At 53.8% G+C, this 21,676-nt stretch overlaps 3 protein-coding genes across 3 annotated transcripts; all 3 read right to left on the bottom strand.

The window, feature by feature from the left end:
• Nucleotides 1-9: 9 nt before the first annotated feature.
• VTJ04DRAFT_8109 (uncharacterized protein) lies at nt 10-2,045 on the bottom strand (the record flags this gene model as incomplete). The annotated part of the gene is made up of 3 exons (XM_069366510.1): nt 10-1,711; nt 1,766-1,862; nt 1,922-2,045. 3 exons carry the CDS (start codon nt 2,043-2,045, stop codon nt 10-12), a joined length of 1,923 nt encoding a protein of 640 aa, XP_069217437.1.
• Nucleotides 2,046-6,625: 4,580 nt separating this feature from the next.
• Nucleotides 6,626-10,623, bottom strand: VTJ04DRAFT_8108 (uncharacterized protein; the record flags this gene model as incomplete). Its single annotated transcript, XM_069366509.1, has 3 exons — nt 6,626-8,606; nt 9,426-9,452; nt 10,427-10,623. 3 exons carry the CDS (start codon nt 10,621-10,623, stop codon nt 6,626-6,628), a joined length of 2,205 nt encoding a protein of 734 aa, XP_069217436.1.
• Nucleotides 10,624-17,414: 6,791 nt separating this feature from the next.
• Nucleotides 17,415-19,761, bottom strand: VTJ04DRAFT_8107 (uncharacterized protein; the record flags this gene model as incomplete). The annotated part of the gene is made up of 3 exons (XM_069366508.1): nt 17,415-18,157; nt 18,598-18,683; nt 18,743-19,761. 3 exons carry the CDS (start codon nt 19,759-19,761, stop codon nt 17,415-17,417), a joined length of 1,848 nt encoding a protein of 615 aa, XP_069217435.1.
• Nucleotides 19,762-21,676: the final 1,915 nt, after the last annotated feature.

The raw sequence follows: 21,676 nt of genomic DNA, 5'->3' as shown, positions 1-21,676 counted from the left end.
TCCCCTCGCTCATTGTAGCAGCGGGTCGCTGACAAACCGCTCGTGGCCCCTCTTCACCAACCTCACCGGCACGTAGAGCCCATTGTGAAGCTTGAGCGTCAGGGCCGAGTAGTCCGCCTTCGCAATAGTAGCGCGACTCTTCTCCTGCGCCTTGACATACACCTCCCGCCTCTGCTCGGGTGTCATGGCCTCAACCTGCTCGTCCGACGCCCACTCCTCGACCGCCAACTCGATGCTGTACTTTTGGAAAATGGCCGCCAGCGCCGCCGCCAGCTCCACCATGGCAATTCTCCTCCCCAAGCACGACCGCGGTCCGTCGCTGAAGGGCACATAGCTGCCGCGCACGGGACGGTACAGCGCGGCGCTAACGTCGCTGCCTTGGAACCCGCCGTAGTCTTCCACGGCGCCGCCGTCGTTCCCGTCCTTCTCACCATTGCTGCTGTCCCCGCGCGTCCGGTACCACCTCTCCGGGAGGAACTCGTCCAAATCATTGTCCTGTCCGGTGCGCTCGCTCGGGCCGGTGGGCCACCAGCGCGGGTTGCGCTGGGTACAGACCGTGATGATGGTGCATTTCATCCCTGCCGGCATGACGTGCGTGCGGCCGTCGACGGTGGCCGTCTGGTCCGTGTCGTGGTTGACCACCTTGGGGATGGTCACGACGGGCGGCAGCAGACGGAGCGTCTCGTTGATGCAGGCGCCGACGTGGGATGCCAGCAGCGGGCCGATGCTGCGGTCGTAGTCCCAAGTGGAAGGGTCGGAGGTGCCGAAGAGCGAGTCGATGTCGCGCTGCAGCCGGCGTTGGCTGGCTGGGTTGGTGGCTAGCTCGATGAGCGCGAAGTGCAGAGTGTTGGCAGTGGTTTCGTGGCCGGCGACGATCATGATGAAGGCGTTGCCGATGATCTCGGCGTCACTGAGCCTGAAGCCTGAAGCCGCCTCGGTTCCGGACTTGTCGTTGTGCCTGGATTGGACCAGTTGGCCCATGATGTCCATGCCTTCCTTGGGCTCACCGCCCCTCTTTGCTTCCTCCATCTTGTCGTGGAGGAACTCGTCCATGTACTTCAAGAAGTTGACCTTGGCATGGTACCCTTCTTTGGCGAACTTGAATGGGAGGAGACCCAGTAATGCCGTAGGGAAGAGCAAGATGGCCACAATGTGTTTGAGCACCAGCTCAACCGAATCGACAAACGACAGGGTATGACCGGCCGGCGGCTCCAGACTGCCATACTTGGCCAGCTTGGGATCAACATCATCAGGCATCGTCTGGCCAGGCCAGAGCAGGCGCAGGCCGAAGCCCACATACCCAATGATGTTGAGCGCCCACCTCATCGTGTCATGCTCCAGCGTCTTGATGGTCTTTGACATGTTGTTGGCGCCGTCGAACCATAGGTCTAGAATGCCCTGCGTCTGCTTGATGGCTTCGGAGAAGGTATGGGCCGCATTCTTCTCGTTGAAGCTCGCGCTGGTTACCTTGCGGTGCAAGCGCCACAGAGTGCCCTCGGTGGTGAGAACGTTCCGCCCAAACATGTCGAGAACCCCGTACAAGGCGATGTCCTTGGGAAAGGACTCACGACGTTGCGTCAGCTGGTTAATCAGCTGAGGGTGTTGCGTAAAAAGGATGATATCGCCAGGGGACACAATAACAAAGGTCTCGGTCCCCAAGCGCTTCCAGTGCTCTTGTTTGGTGTTGTAAGCCCAGCTAGGGAGTAGGATGCTGTGCCAAGGTCAGCATCTGCTGGTCGCTCGTGCAGGATACAAGGAGCCATACAATAGCCAGTTTTCCCAGAGCGGTTTGGGGAGGAGCTTGATGAGAGGGATGGTCAACCAAGACGTAAGTTGCCATATGCGGTTGAAGGGTGAGACGGCTAGTCAACCATGTTAGTTGGCAGGGTATTTCCATTCTGATTCTTATCGAGGGACTCACGAGAGACAACGTAGACGAAGCCAGTTTTCTTTGCCATGGCGATTCCCTTCAGGAGGCCAGAAATAGCTGTGTAGATGGTCATGGCTAAGACGGCCCCCAGGGCCGCGATGACGGTGATGGCCATGGTCGTGGTGGGAGACGCGACCGTGGCGTTGATGTGTTTCGCTGATCTGTATTGCTCTCGAGCACTCTCTCAGACGCAAATGAATGTTGCAGAATTCCTGCTCTTTCTGTGAGGGTTTGTGTTTGCGACCTCGGCAGTTGGAGTTGAGTGTGACACAACAGTCTGGCAGCGGCCGCAGATCCAAAAGGCCCTGGGCGGGATGAGAAATGGGCTTCTTCCAGAACGACGTGTATTAAATGAAGAAAAATGTCAAAAGGGAGCACACCGCTTCCGTCCTTGGGATGAAGCAGCGTTGTCGTTGTGAGTGGGCTATTGGATGGCCCTCGTGGCCATGATGCTCAGGAAAACAAGTCAAGAGAGGGGTCTGTGATGTGGAAGCAACCTTGGAACCTCGGGAACCCGAAAGCGACGGAATTTTTGGAATTTCTGATGATCCGACATTTTGACAATGGTCAGTGCAACGACATGCAGGGGCGTTGATAATGAAACCATCGAGCACACTACGACTCCGAAGAGCCTTGAGAGGTGAAACTACCTATTCAAGACCTGAAACAGAAGGACGCGGATGAAATGGCGCCGTTAGTTATTGGTCTGACGCTGCATCCCACATGCATCGATCCGCTGTTCCGGGCTCGCCTGCTCAAAGCTACTGCAGGTGCGTGCAGCTTGGATCCACCAACATCTTTTTTGTTTAACTCTCCAAGGACCGATACATCTCACTATTCTCCGGCGGAGTGACCTGTATGTGTATGTATGTACAATATGGCGGTGACGGAAAAGGGTTGGAACTCCACAGGTTTTCTTCCTTCTCACAAAGATGCATATCTGAAGATACGAGTACATACCAAGGACTTGATTGACTATGCCAGGCAGGAAACCAATCGCATCTCGCCGCTAATATCATCTGCAAGGTGGATGAGTTGGGACCTTTCAATGTAACTATGCCCACCAACCTTGATAGCGTCAAAAGATCAAAAGTTCCTTGTTCGTCCCCAGATCTCACCCTCCCGAACTTTGGCAAATACCTACCTTGCGAGTAGACACCGGCTCCACGAAGTGGACAAACCGATGAGAGAGCGCACTTCTCCCCGATGGTGATTGGGAAGTTGTTCCGTGCATGAGTCGGAAAAGGTCAAGCTGCCAGAAGCAGATTTCGTCACATCGAGACGGGACCGGCAGCCACCAGATCTTCCCGTGTTCCGCCCACCTGAGCCCATCCTTCCAGAAGCATCAACCCCAGCTTTCCCATCTGCTGCAGTTCTCTTCCACCGCCAGCACCAACGTCATTGTCGAACTTCAGGTTGTTCTCGACATCCCCCCACTCTCATCCCACCCTTTACTGTATACGAGTAACCCCGCGCACAGCAAGTTGCAGCACAACAGAAGTGTTCCATCGCAAGTCTATGCCTCGCCAACTTTCCATGATCGGATCGCGCACCAACGGGACCAACAGGATCGTCTCGACTTACCCCGCTTGACTCAGCTCCATATCCGTGGCGAGAGTGCCATTTTCCAGATCTGGCATCGGCATTGATGATGTCGTTCCGATGATAAATCACGGCGGGACCCGTCTCCCGGCGTGGCAACTGCCATGTAAACACCCATACTCCTCGTCTCTTGCCCTTACCGAGTCTTGTTGCCAGCAGCGACGTCCTGGGTTGCGCTGGGACACCATACTCGGCGAGCAGACCGATCATCTTGTCCGCGGCGTCAAGACAGGATGAAAAATAAATAACAGACCAGGAGCCAGGGGACAGCGGCCTACTCGCCACCAGCGGATGGTTTCCCCAGCATCCACACATCTAGACTTCCGTGGTCGTGATCGCGGCAAAGGACCGATGCCTCTAGCTATACACCCAGAGAATGCGTGATTAAGATAGTGGCAAGTTGATGCCTCTTGGAACAGTCAGCACATGTGTAAGGGAAGCTTAGCTTTTGCTTCCAGGAGAAGGAAAGGATAGGCTGGCTTCATAGTCTCACGCCGGTGAACTTGCAAGCCTACACTAGACAAGACACCACCATGACAAAGGCTGGATGTCCGACATTATGTACGGATGTGTGAACTTGAGTACCTCAGAACCGCCAAGTACTCGTAGCGAGGTCGTTGGAGACGAGACTTGGTACATGAACTCCAGATGAGACAACTACCAACCTACCAACCCGAACTCGTAGCTACGGAATCTGGTACATGAACTTAGACGAGACAACTATCGATCTGAACTCGTATAGCGACTCGTGAAGACCAGGTCGTTGTATCCCATCAATGACAAGAATACCCGCAACTGCAAGAGACCAGGTCCTCAGTTGGGACAGCTACTTATCTGAACCTGTACAACTCCGCTAGGATACCAGTTCACCATCTCCGCCAAGTATGTAACAAAGGACTGAAGTGTGTAGCAAATGTCAAGACTACTCGAGGCCCAAGATCTCAGCTCCTCAGACTCAACTCCTCAGACAAGACAGCCACCCATCTGAACCGGTATAGGTACACCATGATCCCAATCCACTTGATGTATTCTGAAGCCTCTAAGGTATCGAGTGTGTGACAAGAAGACTCGCGACCTCCAAGCAGGTTGCTCCTCGAACGCGGCAGAGGCCACCACGATGACTTCACTGCCAACTCACATCCCCATCCCTGGTGCCAACTCCTAGCATCCAGCGCCAACGATGCCATTTGCATGTGTGACCCGGCTCTAACAGCTCACATGAATCTCCACTGTGTCTACCCACCCCCAGCTCTTCGAACACGACAGAGGAACCCACCGTGATGACCTCACTGCCAACTCACGTCCCCGTCCCACACGCCAGCTCTGACATCTATGTGAGCCGGCCACCCAGCTCTGACAGCACACCACCCACCACCTTCCCGCCGTTGACCTCTTGTCCACTCCTTTCTCCAGTGTCCTCCCCCGCCTGGGCCCCCAGCTCCTAGTCTCCCCTAGTTACTGGCTCCCAGTCCCCTCCCCCAGCTTCTGGCCTGCCTCGTAGCTCTGTGAAGCCAGAGTCAACAGGAAGGAGATACTGCTCGAGACCGTTGACGTTGGGAAAGAAGAATGAAGGCCGTTGGCGTTTGCCTTTGGGGAAGGAATGACGCGAAAAGAAACCCCGGAGAACAAAGATCCCCAAAGAACATCATCAACACTACCACCACCGACCATCCGTCCCTTCTGAACTCAGGAAGCTTTCCAGGACAATCTCACCCCTATCTCCTCCTACCTCCAGCTTCTGTATCACCCCCATATCACGACCGAGAACTCCTGTCTAAAGACCTCAATCCTGAGGCTTTTCCCTCCCATATCTAAGAGCGAGGAACTCCCATAATAATACATGACAGTAGTAGTAACAGTAGCCGTACCCACCACCATCATGCCTGTACAATCTCGTAGTAAGCGATGGTCATGACACAAACACAAATGAGCAAGAAAGAGCAAAGCCAGCAAGTGAGCAAAAAGAAGGCAAGGCAAGGTAAAGCGAAGTAAAGCATACAACAAGCAAGCATCTGCCAAAGACACAGCAAGCCTACGCACCGATCATCACTACGAACACTGGACATCCACACCTACGATCACAACATGCCTACAACCATCACTACGATCACATCACATCCACACCTATCGCACTATCACTCACAAGGCATCACTGTCACTAACACCACACAAAACCTATGGGAAATCAACGCATGTCTGCCTTGTCTAAGCTATAATACACTCCGCCGGTCTCGAGGGCAAGGTACTGTGATGCGAGGCAAAAACCGCCGCCATCACCACCCATACCGAGCCGAAGCGAGTTACAAAACCTTTGATACATAAAAACAAAAAACGAAATCCGCGACCGCGGCCCAGAAAGAATTCCGCGACCAGAGAAAGAAACGACATGCCGTGAGATGGTTGTTGCTCGCAACAGGCAGGGTGACGAGAGGTGGTGTCCTGGTGCCAGAGTGGTGATGATGATGATCCGGCCCGAACGTATCCTCCTGTCCGAAACCCTCCTCGCGAGAACCATGCTCATCCCAAGATCGAGAGAGCAAACCCAGAGAGGAAAGAAATCAACGCGACCCTCCAACGCCAGTCTCCCCGTACCCATCCCCCGTTCCCGTCCGTCCTGCGCCCTCATATATCCGTTTGTCCGTAACCGGGGTATATGCCGTTGAAATCGGTAGTCGTCTTGTGAAAGTCATTTTCCGTCCCCTTGTGCGCCGCCTGCCCCATGCCAACCTTGTTCCATCTAGAACCCAGTGCTGAAAAGAACCGACCTCAGAGAAAAACCAATGAGCGAGAAATAATACACCCAAGAACTGAAGGCGAAAAAGATCCAGGGCAGGTGCCGAAAGGTGCTCGAGCGACTGCCGGGACGGCACCGTTCTGGAAAGCGAAATTTTTTTTTGTCGTTTTGTCGTTTTGACCTTTTTTTGTGCTTTTGAATCTGTGTCGAATGTGCATGCGTGAAGTCCGCGCACATTGTACATGTCCGTGACATTTCAACAGCAGCAGAAATCACCGCTCTCATCACAGACTCATCCGCGACTCTGGCTCATCCGTAACCTGCCCGCGACCGGTCCGCTACCAGCCCTATCAGTCCGCTTAATGACGGGGCGGGGCCTGCTGGTACTGGTCGTACTGGTTGGAGGGAGCCATGCTGCCAACGTTCTCTTGCTGGCCACCCATGGTCTGGTTGTGCTGGTTCTGGGGAGCGTAGCGAGCATCCGCGAAACGAGGAACAACATAGCGAGGCTCGGCGTAGTCAGCCGCAGGCGGCTGGCGCTGGTTGTTGTCGTACTCGGTAGCGCGGGTCATCGAGTCGTTCATGTTGGTCAGGGAAGGACCGATGCCGGGGATGTTGGACGAGCTGCCGTAAGAATAGCGAGACTCGGGCTGGCCGCCATACATCGGCGAAGGCTGAGTCTGGGCCGGAGGGGTCATGGACGAAGTCGGGGCCATCGACGAAGGCGGAGCCATGGAAGTCTGCGGGTGAGAACCACGGGAAGCGGCAATGGCCATCATCGAGGCGGGCATGCTCTGGCTCTTCGTGTGCTTAGCAACGTTAGCCGGAGGACGCCCGCCAAGAGGGGCGCCAGTGGGGTTGGTGGTCGGAGTAGAGAAGTTGTAGCCCGTGTTCGAGATTCCAGTGGCAGGCTGAGTATGCGGCGTCGGCTGCTGCCAAATGGCGCGCTGACGTTCGTCATAGCGGTCGTCCCAGTAACCGTTCTGAGGGGTGCGCACAGTGCGGTCCCGGGTGGTAACGGGGTACTGCGCGTAGCTGGAGAAAGGCTCGCTGGTCGGCGTGTTCATGTGGTAGCCCAGGTGAGCCTGGCCAAACGCGTTTGCGTCGTAGGAGCGAGTGACCCGGTGACCGCGAGTGAAGTCGTGCGGGCCAGGGGCCTGAGGAACCGGGCCAGGCCAGTTGTTCATGGGAGGGTACGGCGCATGCTGCATGTCGGCGGTGGTGCCATAGGGCGCGTAGGGACCGCCAATGAACGGAGTAGGGTTCGGGGTAATGGGATTCGGGCGATACGCAAGGTGGGTACCCGGAATCGGGCCTCCCAAGATCGGGCCGGCCGGGGAGGTCGCACCAGAACCACCGGAGCTACGGCCGCGGCGGGAGCGCGAGCCGGAACCAGTCTGGGGCGCGATGGCAGAAGACTCGCGGGAGGCGTTGGCAGAACGGCGAGTCTTGGCCCGCTTCTTGTTATTGGGCTTGGCGCGGTCGCCCGTGATGGTAGGAAGGATCTCAATGTCGGGGAAGTGCGGCATGATGTTGGCCCGGATCTCGTTGAGGATGCGCATCAGGATCTGCATGATCTCAGCTGCGGTCTTGCCAGGACGACAAGCGAGCTCCAGCCAGCGAGGAACAGTGGCCTCGCCGACGTCAACGTCCGAGTCGGAATCGGAGCCGCTCTCCTCATCAGATTCCTCGTTGGCCGCCGGCCTGCGCTTGCGGCGGTTCTGGTTTTGCAGGCGGATCTGCTCCCGACGACGGGGCGACAGAGTATAGTCGGTAATAACGCCATTCTCGGGCGCGCCCGTATCTTGGTTGAAGTTCGACCAGGCCTCGAGGCGGAGGACCTGGGTGATGACCAGGGTGGTGAGCTTGACGTTGTACTCGTGGCCGTTCCGGTAGCGGCCGCGCTGGTAGTGCTTGCGGCACATAAACAGCCAGCAGGCTTCAGGGATGCTGCGGGTGCAGTTCTTGTTTCGACCGAAAACGTGCGACATGGCCTTGCGCCAGTCCACCTTCTTGGGATCCATGTTGGCCGAGATCTGGCAAAGGCCTTCCATCCAACGGCAAATCTTCGGACCGTGGATATCGATCTCATTGCTCAGGATGGTGTCGTTGACGAAAACAGTCGGGATCACCATCTGACGCAACTCCGGGGCGATACGGAGTCGAATGCCAGCAGGGGCCGGCGGAGCCGCCTCTGGGGAGAAGTTGAAAGTAGCCGCCGCATGGGGCGAGGAGGAGCTCTCGGGGGTGGCCATCGCGGAGGCACCCGACTCGGAAGCCGACTGGTTTTCGGCGCGCTGGTCGTGGGTGGTCAGGATGGTATGGTTGTTTGGGCCAGGGCTGGCCATCTTGTTAGCAGGAGTTTGAGTAGCAGATGGAAGTTTGAGTGTTGACTAAGATGTTTCGAAAGGATGGGAAAAGGAAAAGAAGTTGGGGAAGATTGGGAAGAGGAAGAGGAAGAGGAATGGGAAAGGTTGAAAGTGGGAGGAAGATGGAAAGATAATTGTGGAGGGAAAGACTGGAAGTGAAAGAAGAGGAGGAAGTTAAGTTGGGATGAGAAAAGTGGGGGTGTAAGTAGTTGAAAGGCAGGATAGGAAGGGGCTAAGAAGTGGCTAAGATTGGGAAGAGGAAGAGGAATAGGAATGGGAAAGATTGGAAGTGGCAGAGGAAGAGGTTTAGTTGGGATGAGAAAGGTGAGGATGTAAGTGATTGAAAGGTAGGAAGTTTAAGTGGGATAAGTTTCCAAAGGGGGAGAAGAGTTGGGCTGAAAGTGGAAGAGGATGAAGTTGTTGTAGGAAAAGCTGGAACAGGATGATAAGAAGTAGGGATGGAGGTGAATGTGAAGCCGGAAGTGAAGTTGGGGTGGAATATGCTGGAAGAGGGTAAACAGAGTAGGGTTGGAAGTAGATGTGAAGTTGGAAATTAGGTCTGGAAGGTTGGGAAGACGATGACAAGAGTGGGAGTAGAAGTGGTTGTAAGGATGGGAAGTCGGCATGTAAAATGATGGAAGAGGATGAAAAGAGCAGGGCTGTAAGTGGAAGTGAAGTGGGAAGTTGAGTCGGGCAGGGAAGTTGGGAAGAGGCTCAGAAGGGAAATTTTGGAAGTGGGAAGCTGAGTTGGGTAGGAAAGCTGGGAAGAGGTTTAGGAGAGCAAACTTACAAATTGTTGTCGTTGCTCGGGTCAGGACTGGCCATCTTGTCAGCAGTGTCCGAGGGTTGTAGCCGTTGGAATTTCGAGTGTTGATGTGAAGTTGGAATTGGAAGGAGAGTTCGGAGTTGAAGTGGAAGTAGAGTTGGAAGAGGAAGCGGAAGGGATGGGAAATGGGAGTTGAGTAGAGGTTAGAAAGTGTGTGAGAAGGAAGGAAAGTTGGAAATTGAGTAGAGATGTGGAAGGAGTATAAGTAGGAAGGAAATGAATAGCAGTGGGGAGTTCGCCGGCGAGAGGGCTCATTGACAGCTAACAATGAACAATGGGAACAATAGAACAATGTAATAGCTCTTCAAGGTTCTTAGGAACCTTATTCGAAATGCATTGTTGATTGCCAGGCTGGGAGCAGACTTGGGATGACTCGGGTTTAGGTTGAGTCTGAAAGGGGGAGGGATTTGGGTTTGCTTTGTCCGCCATTGTTGACGTGGAAGAATGCCTGATTGTAGGGCTTGCCTGGCCTGAACTTTCGAGGCCACGACATCACTCGAGGTGGTTGAGGTTGAGGTTGAGGCGTTGAGCCGGTTGTTCGGCCACGCCAAGGACCGAAGGACCCGACCATGTGGATGGAAAAAGTGGGACCATCCGGAGGTCCTCCGAGAGGTCCTCCGGTGCCAAGCGCCGAACTCTCGAGCTTGGCACGGGAAGTTGCCCAATCCAGCAACCAACCCTCCGAGTTACACAAGTTACACGGAACTTTCCGCAGCAACCCGAGCAACCGACCCTCCGAGCAGTCCCTTGTGAATGGAAACAATGTGCCAGAGAAGGCTCTTTGCGTGATATGGAAAGATGCAATTCCGATATCGGAGGGCTGGGGTTCAATCACGGTGCCAGAGCCCCGTGATGGGAGATGCGGCATGCAGACGCCAGGATGAGGGTAGTCGTTCCGGGCAAAAAAATGCGCGACAAAAAAGGGGTGGTCGGGCAACGTGATAAAATCAAAATAAAAAACTTACCTATTGGCGGGCTCTTGGCTCGGTGCCGGCCGACGCATCAGGGGCATGACCGCGTCGGTGGGGGAGTCGGCACGGCTGCCGTCGTCAACAATCAGGTTGGACACCCGATCGTACAGGTGCTGCGGGAGGTTTGGATCCTCCGCCGGGTTACCACCCTCGTGGCGGTTGAATGCGGAGTGTGCGGGGTGATCGGCCATCTGTGTGTTGATGGTTGGATGTGGTGGTCTTGAGTGGTTGTTGTTCAAGGGAGGATCGCAAAGGATGAATTGATCGGCTGAGGGTGTTTCTGGGATGGTAGTTGAGGATGATTTTCTCGAATGTGATCCCAAAAAGTTTGTCGATGCAGAAGAAAGAAAAGATGCCGTGGAAGACGTAGACTGGCTGTATTTATGCCGAAAGATTTGGATGTTCGGCGAGTCACAATCAGATGCCTCGGGGTTGTTGACGAGATGGTCCGCATTTGAATAGGCCGCCTCGTGCTCGAAGGGCCTATTCAGCATGTTATCGAAGCTCATTATCCTGACTTTGGGCTCGTCAGTCGCCGGGTCGCGAACGCTGTGCGCACAAGGACGAGACAAAACAACGCGGAAATGACGTCGGAATATCATCAGAAGACACCCGAACAACCATCTGAACTCCAAGGGGACCCGCTTCTAGGACTGCCGCCCTCCATTCAAGCACCAAACAGACAAGGATTGCGCTATTGGAGACGAGGGTCATCTCATGGACACGTCGAGTTGACGGTACCACAGAGCGTGGGTCAAAGGATAAAAAAAAAGGCATTGAAAGAAAGTAAGACATACCCATTTTGCCTGCTGTCTGGCTCCTGTGGAAATCCTGCACGGAAAGGTGATTAGGCCAACATAGGAGAACTGAAGATATAAAAAGGCAAGGGGCCAGCCGAGCCACGACAGAAGAGAAATACAGAAATGAAAATGGATGGACGGCGGAAGAGGCCTGGGTTTAATAAGAATCTCTGCTCGTAGAGCTCATGAAGCACCAGCACAAGGAAGATCGTTGATCACAGCCCGTTGACAGTGTGTATTTAATATCGAAACAAAGTTACCCAGATCCTAAGTCCGCGGGGGACCGGCCTAGATAGGGCGACCACACAGGGCTGGGTCCCCCTGGCAGAGAGCTGCAAAGAGGCTACCCTACAGCAAGGTTGTTTTTTTTGCGGGAGCGACTCGGGGCCAGGTCCGGGAGCCAGGGATTAGTGACGTCGGCTTCCCGGTTCCCGGTCCAGCTATTGTCGCGAAGCAGGCGAAAGTGGAGATAGAGTTGAGGGAGAGGAGGGGGGTGGCAGGAGGGGGGTGTGGTAGACAACGAGAGGCAAGGGGAGGGGTGGTGGTGACGTTAGGGGGAGGGGTTGACAGATCGACCTCGTCACCCCCCAACCTGATCGCCTACCTAGATTGACCAGGGGGCCCAATTTTGGAAGTTGCTTCGGCACAGGAGAAGCAAATACTGTAGTGGTATCTGCTCGGTGTACGAGTACAGGGCGGGAGGTATTCCGATGTGGGCGAGATAGGTTCCATTGTTTGTCAAAATGGGGGCCTGTCGAAGACAGTCTAAACATCCAGCGTCACTTCTAGATCAGATCGTCCAAACCAAAATCATGAGAAAAGCAGGACGACACTTGTCATGGCTGGGTTGTCTGTGTTTGTCATCCTATTTCCCCGCCGTCCTTTTGCCTCCTGGTCCGCAAAGGGCTCCAGCTTGGACCTTAATTGTTATCAGTCGAGGACGGGATCGGCCTGGATCACGGAGCAGGTGCATGTGATGGGGGAAAAAGATCGGAAGAAAACCGCAATCCATAGACAACACCACCTATGTACGTACTCAGCTAGCTCTGACCAATGTGCGAGCGAGTATTTGGGACGTTTTTCACTCCCGAGAGATCATTGAGACATACCTAGCGTGACGCCATGCCAAATGGAATCACGAACATCGGCGGGCTGTCCGTGTGTGAGCGGGGGAGAGCGAGGGACAAGAGCCTAGAAGCTCGATTCATGTACTTGTGACAACATTTTGGGTGGGAAGCCCAAAATCGGGAGATGGGCTCGTCGTTGCAGGCGGTCAGTGTCATCGCTCAGAATAGCAGTGTGCCAGGGCTCCTGCCGCAAATCGCACAAAAGTCAGTGCTCTCATTTCTTGTGCCTACGCGTCCAACACCTCGCTGGCCCCGGAGCAGTTGAGGCGCAGCAGCCGCGAGGATCGGCGGGCTGAAACGGTTCTTCAGGTGGGTCCAAGACCTGCGGGATCTAAGGTAGCGTCTGAGATGTGGAGGCTTGAGGAGAGTGTGTTGTGGAGTTTGAGGAGGAGTCGAGGCTGGAGGTCAACTTGGCATCATGCAGAACTCTGGCTGGCTGGAATCACAGCTGGGGAATTGAGCACGATTCAACGGCTCTAGGTTCAAGATTTTCGCCTACAATGGATGAAGGACGCACAGAGGTTCGCTGGACATTAGGTACTGAGGTGGTCAACCGAACTGTCAGGGCAAACGCATTGAGTGATGGACGAGCTGTGTGTAGAAACATTAGTTTCGAAAATCCTAAGCGGGTCGGAGTGGGAAACTTGCAAAGTTCAGACCATCCACGGGCCGGCCGCAACATCACAAACATACCTGAATGTCGATGGGAATTTGGAGTGTTCGTTCACTCGTGCACCTCCTTGGGGAAGAAGCCAAGACGCAGGTGGAGGCTCAAGACGTTTGGGGTCGGGCAGATCCCGCATTAGCGGCGGCTTGGCGGTCAGGGGCAGCCTGCTGTACCTCAACTGCCGACTCGATGCAACGCTGGATACTTATCCGTTGGGTAACATGACTGCCACCGGGCTAACGCTGAGAACGTCTGTTAGCCGCCTCCTGACATGCTGGAATGCAACCATTGTTCACAGGACGTAGTATGTAGTCTGTCTTCTCACCATTGGATCACGGTATTGACGCAGAAGCTCCTCAGACGCGCAATGAGTGCCTGAGGGCCTGAGGCACCAAGAAAGCAGCCGCTCCAATCACAACGCGAGAACTATCCCCAGGCTTGGCACTGCGGGCCTCTGTTTGGAGTGTTTGGGCTCTGTCGATCGTTGGATCTGAAACCAAACTCTCAAAAGATTCCAAATTCCAAATACCCAAGACCCCTCCTGAGAGGTTCAGCTCCACGCTCGCTCTGGTGTCGTGGACCATGTCGCCGCCGCACCACCGCTGTTTCCGGATGGCTTCGTCTCCCAACTGGCGCGTGGGGTAACAGCCTCTAGTGAATTGTGGGCATCTTCATGGCAAGGAAACAGATTTTCGCAACATCTCCCGTTTTGACAGATGGACGATTTTCGACCCATACTACGAGTAGAAACTAACCTAAGGCCGCTGTTCCACTTTTCCCAAAAGAAGCCCGCCATGTTTCACGAAAGCATCGCAAAGCAGAAGAACTTGGCATCGTTAGTTTTTTTTTTTTNTTTTTTTTTTTTTTTTTTGGCGCGTGGTCAAGAACCTGGCTTGGTTAATGTCGACTTCTCAACGGGCCCTCATCCGGCAAGTTTGACTGATGTCAACACCAAGACACCAGACTGTTCGGTCTCGGGTCCGTGGCACTCCGAACTCTAGTGGCTTTTGAGATGTGACTAGAACACCATCAATTTGGAATTCAGACGCTCTGATGTGACAATGGTGCACTGAACAGTCGGCGGTGAGGCTTTGTTTGACTTCATGTCAACATTATCGTTGGATCGCCGTCGTCTGTTCAGTGATCACCATCTTCCCTGGAGCCACCTTCACTAGTCCTTCAGAGAAGAAACAGCAGTCTGAGATATGACTCATCTTTGATCACCATAGAAACAAGCTACTAAAGATTCTATTTTTAACAGCATTGAGCTGGTCGATCTGATCGTCTCTACCCATGGCTAAGCGAAGGAGTCAAGAGCCTAGGTGGTGAGACGGGTCTAGGAGCCACCAGGAGCCACACGACAAATCCAGTTCTTCGTTTCATATTTTGCTTCCACCTCTCGCTACTTGACAGTGGCTACCCTCAACAGAAAACACCGAAATCGGGTCGCATAAATGTTTGATAACTAGAGTGAGAGACAGTGAAACGACCCGGGCCAGCTAAAAGCACGTGGGATACCCTATAATGGGTACTGTCCCGACAACTCGGGCTTGCCTTCATCGAAACAGTAAATCCCAAACAACGGACTTCGCCGACCAGCTGGGAGATATTACCTATGTTGGGACGAGACCGAGACCAGTTCGGCGTCCGGTTGTCAGCAAAGCTTTCCGGCTTCTAGAAGTCCGCCCGAACACTACTGACAATGGATGAACACACCCTTGGAGACCGGGACCTCACAAAGCCATTTCTCCGGCCACGGCAGTCTCGACCCCAGACGCGACGTGGCAGACACCTGCCCATCTCATGACATCCTTGCTTCGCAGGCTGACGGAAGGAGCTCCGCGGGAAGGCCAGAAGGACCATCTGTTAGTGCAGGCACGAATTTTGTATGTATAATCGGACCTGTCGGCTACCGCTTTTCACAGAGAGTTCATGGAGGGTACCTCAGGCTCGAAACGTACATGCCTCCTGGGACATGTTTGATGCTGGAGGATGCTGGATGCCGCCGGGCGCCACACCATCTTGGACTCTGACACAACACGGGACTCGGGCTCAGGAAAATGGCAATGATGCAGCTCCTGAACAGAGGAGACACCTTGCCACGTCAACCTTGCCCACCTCCCTGAAGCACGACACCACATCCTTCTTAATCACACAACGGGTATGCAATGGCCGCTGCCTGCTGTCTGTAGCTTGCCTGCCAACAACCCCCAACAGGGCACAGTCACCGTCAACCCCAAGCCGTCAACAAGGGGCGAATCTGGACGATGGGATGAGACCTGAACTCGACTGTGACATCTGTCCAAACAGCGTAGGGAAGCGGTGTAGTTCCAAGCCGAGACCATCAGAGCACAGCTCGCTCTTGCCGTAACTAGACAGAGATGCTGGTTCTTCTCTGGACATGCCCCTGGCCGCAGGTCAGGTTGTCACCTAGTTGGCACGGGCGCGAAGTGATGCTTCAACACCCGCGCCTTCTCATTTGAATGGCCAGTCAAGGCCATGACCTGGAACATGACCCGGCGGCCCTACCTGCAGGTGGTGCTCCCTATCTGCGCGCATTAATGCCTCCCGCTTTCTAGAACAGGTGCCATCTCCGCCCAACCTCACTCAGTCCCCCACAAACTCAAGTCAGTCGCAACCCCATGTCTCGGCCTCATTAGGAGACACCTACTTCAGAAAGAACGCCATCCAAAAATCGTGGCATTGCCTCACATTTGGCCTGGGGTGTGGAGTGCGGGAATTCTCCCATCGAACAATCGTGGCCTCCCAACGTCAAACTGCCACCATGCTCTACTCGTAAGTAGTACGGACGCCTAAAGACACCTCATGTTCAGGCACACGACCAGACACCAGCAAATCAAACACATGTATTTCTTACATCTCCCATTCCATAACCTTTGGAGGAGCGGTATTGCCCGCGGTGTTGTGCTCACAAAATCAAGCCTAACATGTCCATGGCATGAGCCTTTGCAAGGACACACCGACCACAAGCCACAGGCGACCGCCATGACGGCGAAGGGACAACCTTTTCGAACTGGCAAAGTGGGATGTGGCAACCTGGGATGGCCGGAACGCGTCGTGCACACAGCTCCGTCGGCACCGTTCTTGCTCCGTTTGTTGTTACCTTGGTCTTCTCCGGCGTCGGACAAGCCAAGCCCGGCTCCAAGCCCGTGGGGCCGGACGTGCCGGGGGTGCCATTTCCTTTTTGGGCATTTACACCCCCTTAGCGCCGGAGGCATTTTGAGCCTCAAAAGCAACCTCACTCAGCGATAACAACAGTACGTAGGTAATAATGACAGGACCAAGGCCAAATGACATATTTTTCTTTTTTCTTTTGCCTTCTTTTCTTCCTCATGTTGGAGTTGTCTTGTGTGTCGTGGTGGGTGTCGGTGCTCGTCTTTCCATCCTCGGTCTCTAAAGCGAGCGACGAAACACAGCCATGTCTCAACCCCGACCTCAGCTCGGCTGGCCGGAGCTCGAGCATTAAGCAACCAACACAGCTCAACCCGGTCTCTGCTATCCGCCCTGAACCTGGACATGCCCGTCGAGGTACTCCAGACCAGATGACAGCTTTCTTTTCCCTTCATCTTCATCGATGATCCCTAAAACCATCAAGTCTTGAATCCCTACGGTGGCGCATGCGCTGTCCTGGTCGCAACTTGGTGCTCGTCGAATGTGCTGTGTGTGTGGCGTACCCTGCGAGTCAGTGGAAGTGTCACACTGTCAAGTATTTCCAGGTCGTTCCTGGTTTTTGTTTACGCGGGATGAAAGGTTTGTTTGTCCCAACTCCCCCGAACGGCGTGGAGGAGGCGGTGGTGCTGGCGAGAGTCAGGGTAGCTTTCTTCAATTAAGAGTTCAGATCAAGGTGGTTGTCGCCGCGGTGCCTGGTGATGGAGGGTTCGGTTGAGAATTGGTTAGTTGTACTTTCGTCTGGTATTTGTTAATGCCAGTTCAGTGCGAGAGTGTTGTTGTTTGAGATGAACTAGTGTTAGTCTCAGACACAACTTTGCCATCGAAACCGTCCTGATCTCCAGCTTGTCATTGTCCGAGTTTGCTCAGCATCGAGTAACTAGATCAGCCAGCGACGAGCTAACACAAGAACTTGGAGACGTGGCTTTCGGAAAGAGTACTTAAGAAATAAATCCTTAACCTAGACATTGCAGTTAGTCCATGCTGAGCTCTCAGTTCCCATGGCTTGTTTGCTAGGGGTGTTTGGGCAACAAGTGAAGTGTCAGTGACATGAAGTTCAAGGACAGGGAGAGAGTTTGTTGGACTGACCACTCTGCTGCCAAGAGCTAACACTAGAGAGAGACAAAAACGGCACATAAACGAAATAGAAACCCCAAAACTGAGAAGTACATCCAGACTATCCACGCCACCTTCCCTGCCTAAGGTCCGTAATGAACATAAGGAGCCCACATAGCCATCTTGTTACTATGATTCTTGTCCGTAGTTTCCCTGTCGCCACCCTGGTTGTCATCCTCCACTGGTACGAGATCCCTCGCAACACGTGTAGCACCCATCGCTTCTACAGCCTCATCTCTTATCCTTCGCTGTGCGGCATGAAGAGCCCGAGCAACGCCCTCGTCGGTCCAGGTTCCATTCTTCTGGTAATCCTGGAGGATGCCCTCATATGTCATCCGGGCAACGTCAACACACATGCTGTCTAGCACGTTCCACAATGTACCCACAGCATGCCGGAACCCTGCGATCTGAAAAGCGCCCGCAATATGCATACTTTCATCGACGCCGAAGCTATCGCGTAGCCTGTTTGTATCACATGCTGAAAGGTATGCAAAAAACGGAGGGGGAATGCCATCCGGTCGATAAGCCAAGTCCATGTCTAGCAGCTCCTCAACAGTGACAACCCAGTCCTTTATACTCCTGGCATCATGTTCCGGCCGGAGCAGCAGTCGACTCATTTTCGTTTCGACAGCATCGGCAGCACCGTGGCCGATGAAATGGAACAAGTGGCAGGACTTCAAGTCCCTCATCACACCTTTCTTGCTGCCGTCGGAGATGATGGTTCGTAAGCCCAAGGAAGCGCAGAGCCGAGAAACTTCGTCAAGTTCTTTAGCAGCATACTCCAGAGTAGCCATGCCTGGGGTGTGCTCCATGGAGACAAGGAGTGCTTGACTCTCAGTGCTGTTTGGTTCAGCGTTGGTGCTGCATGATTGGGTGTTCCGGAGCGGTCGTTGACGGATTTGAACGAGTGATCTGACAGATGAAGCATAGGATGACACGACTCGGTCCAGACAGTCTCTCCAGACTGCTTTCTATGGAGACCAGCAGCATGCAGAGGGAATTTGATCAAAGGCCCTGTGGGTATCCGCCACAGATGTGGTATAGTGTGACCAGCTCCGTCGTCAGTGGTGGCTGGAAACGTTGTATGAAAACCCAGAGCGTCCAGAACAGGGTGAGCCACCACAGTCCACAGCCACTCAAGTGTATCATAGGCACTTAGTTCCCCTTCCGTTTCTCTCAGTTCGATGTCCTTCATGGACAACCCCTCGAGGGCCACAATCCGGATCTGTTGTGTCTCGATAAGGATCGCATGGCAACCAAACTCACTGACGTTGACAACAACGACAAAACCCCGTGATGCGGCCTTGCGGAAATCCTTATCCCCGAACAATGGGAGGGAAGATTCGTGAAATCTGGAATGATTCCTTTGATCCTGGAGAGCACGTCTTCGAACTCCGTTTTCAGTTCTTGCTCCGTTTCCTTCCTCGTGACAATATCATCGATAGAGATTTCACCCACTGCCTCTGCATAGCGGAGCTTCTTGACCTCGTGACGGAGTTTGACAAAACGATCTGCCAAATCCGGATGTGCTTCTCGCAGTCTCCTCACATCCGCGCGTAGCTGTTCCGCGGCAGTGCTGATGACGGTGCGGCATTGTTCAAAGAGACTCAGAGCATCCACGAGGTCTTCTGACTTTCTAGCTCGCAACGCCACGGCAATGGCGTCAGGCACAACCTTGGCCAGCCTCATGGTATGAAACAATATGTCGTCTGTGTTATCAGCCGACTGCATGTATAACTGAGGAACGAGGTTGGCGACCTTTTGTGCGGTCTCATAAGCTTCGTCCCACCGCTGCTGTCTAGCGTATAACTGGACACAGAATGCCCCAACCTCAATCAGCAGGTCCCAATTGGCGTTGCTGCTGTCTGTCAAAATGACCTTGCACAGTTCAATGACTTCCTCGATCTCCTCGGGCTTTGGTGGATCTGAGCTTACCGAGCAGCGGTGCTGGTGAAGTTTGAACAGCGTCCACAACTCCAGAGGGGCGCGAAGATATCGCCATCTATCCTTATCCCTCTGCTGCCCAAGCTGGAGAGAGTGAGCTCCGATTATGATGTTCCGTTTGAAAAGTTTCATGGCTTCTTGTAGATGGCTTTTATCGCCCGTAAGGTTATACAGTCCCTCGAGAACCATGGCCACAAAAGCCAATGCCCCGCGGGCTCGTGGAACTGTCTCCAGAGTAGCGCAAACGGCCTGAGCCATCTTCGCAAGCTCCAAAGCCTCCTCGTAGGCGTCCTTAGCACTCGCATTTCGCTTGGTGTGTGTTGCCAGCCCAAACCATTCCTTCATGAACTCGATGCTGCGCCCCGTCTTCTGGACTCGATGTGAAATCAATCCCGGCACCCTTCGTAACAAAATATGATCATAGTGTCGATAGAAGAACTCGAGGTACCAACTAAAAAGGCTCACGACGTTGCTGAACGCTTGCATGGCAGTGGCGTCATTTGAATCAAGCTGTGGAGAACTCGGAATGGGCCCTAGGCTGTTTCCATCCAAGTCAAACAATGATGGTATCTTCTCGGTCCATAGCAATAAGAGCTCTAGTCCAGGATATGACGGAATGAACTTCCTGTAATGGCTGTCGGCAGGGAGCGTATCCTGCAGCTTTCGCCAGATTTTAATGGAATTGATGTCGCACTCTTGTTGCTCTGTCGACTTATACATTTTGCGCTACAGTCTTCCCAGAAAGATGTCCCGTTCGATATCGCACGGGTACGGTATCAACGAGTGCTTTTCGAAGCAGCTGATGGCTTCCCCTAAATCTTTGATGTCACGACGTTGCTCGAACTTCCTGTCAAGCACAAGGCCTACAAAGGCAAGTATCCCAGGATATTTGGGGTCATTGCTGGAGACGTAACGAGCGGCTTGAGCCAGCACTTGTGTGGCCTCGTCAAGTTTAGCCGTACCAACCCCCTCAATCTTGTAGGAATTGGACGCCATTCCTGCCAGACACTGTAACGCGAAGGGTGCGACTGTGCTCTTGGCTCTCAAGGCGATTTCAACATGCTTCGCAAGGTGGGCGATAATTTCGACGTTGGGCAACTTGCCGGTCCACAAAAATTGCAAGTGGAGGCACACGACGAGGCATATCATCCCTATGGATACCACCCCTTTGCCAGCAGCTTCCACATCCTCATCCGCCGCTAAGAGTACAGCAAACGCGATCGCTGTGTCCAGATGGTTCCGATCTTCTGTTTTCTGGTAATGATGGACATGAAGAAACAAGCCCCAACCGAGAATCGTAGACCTCATCTGTTTCGCACCCTTTACCTCGGATATCCCAAGTTGCAGGAAGTCTCGAGCTAATTCGAAGTCATCTGCCCCTTCAGTCCTGAGATATCTCTCGGCAACACTGATCCCAGCTTGGGCGAAAATGGTGGCAATTTGTTCCAAACGGTGGCCCAGAGATATGTCCTCAATCGTCGGCATGGTGCCATCGGATGCAAGGACTGTTTCACCGCTTGCTCTCATGACAAGGACCAGTCGAACGAAGAGGAACAGCACTCGACACAACGACCCTTCTTGAGCTTCGGTGCGAGTCTCCCGTTCAGACTGGAAGGGCAAATCCCTGTCAGGGTTCTGCCCTGACAGACATATCGGCATAGCCCCAATTGCATGGCTCCAAGCTGCTCTCAGCTCGGCCAAGAGTGCCACCGGAGTCTTGAACTTCGAGCTCCCAAAAGTCGAACATTCCGGTGTTGACTCGATCAACTGTTGCACGATCTGGATAGGCGTGGCCAGGCTTTCCACTAACTCTCTCGCTGAAGACAGAGTCAGATTGCCAGATCGAAGCCATCCTATGACCGCATTCGCAGACTGAACGAGCGATTCAAAGCTCGTGGAGATGTGTATCAAACCACCCGTGTCGCAGACATGAATGGCTGCTTGAGAAGCCGGAACAACTTGGTGAGGTTGCTCGTTCGAATCTCCATTTTTAAGCTCCATTTCAGGCTGTTGCCGAGAGCTGAGGGCGTGTTAGCTCTTTCAGTTCCTGGAGCCGGAAACGAGGGCCGGATAGTGTAATAATTGGAGTAAACAAGGCCTTGCCTCTGCCATGACTAGGCTTGCTTCATTCATCACAAATTGAGAGAGAAATGATGAAGCTAGAGTGAACGGTTGGCAGCTTCGGGGAGATGATGCTCTGGATTAGGTGATAAGTAGCCGTAGGGAGGGTTGTCTCTCCTTGGAGAAAGATGAGAGCAAAGTGGTTTTCACCCTGAGTTGTATGGCGGAGTTGGTCCCTTATTAGTGTGGCAGTGTCATGTTGTCACTGGCATTTAGGACGTGAACAACACATGCGGCGCAGTCCGAGCACAGGCCTGTCATGGGCTTGAGAAAAGGCCTC

This window comes from Mycothermus thermophilus, assembly GCF_041956435.1.
Source record: "Mycothermus thermophilus strain CBS 625.91 unplaced genomic scaffold VTJ04scaffold_5, whole genome shotgun sequence".
Lineage (NCBI taxonomy): Eukaryota > Fungi > Ascomycota > Sordariomycetes > Sordariales > Chaetomiaceae > Mycothermus > Mycothermus thermophilus.
This window is presented reverse-complemented; position numbering and strand designations above follow the sequence as displayed.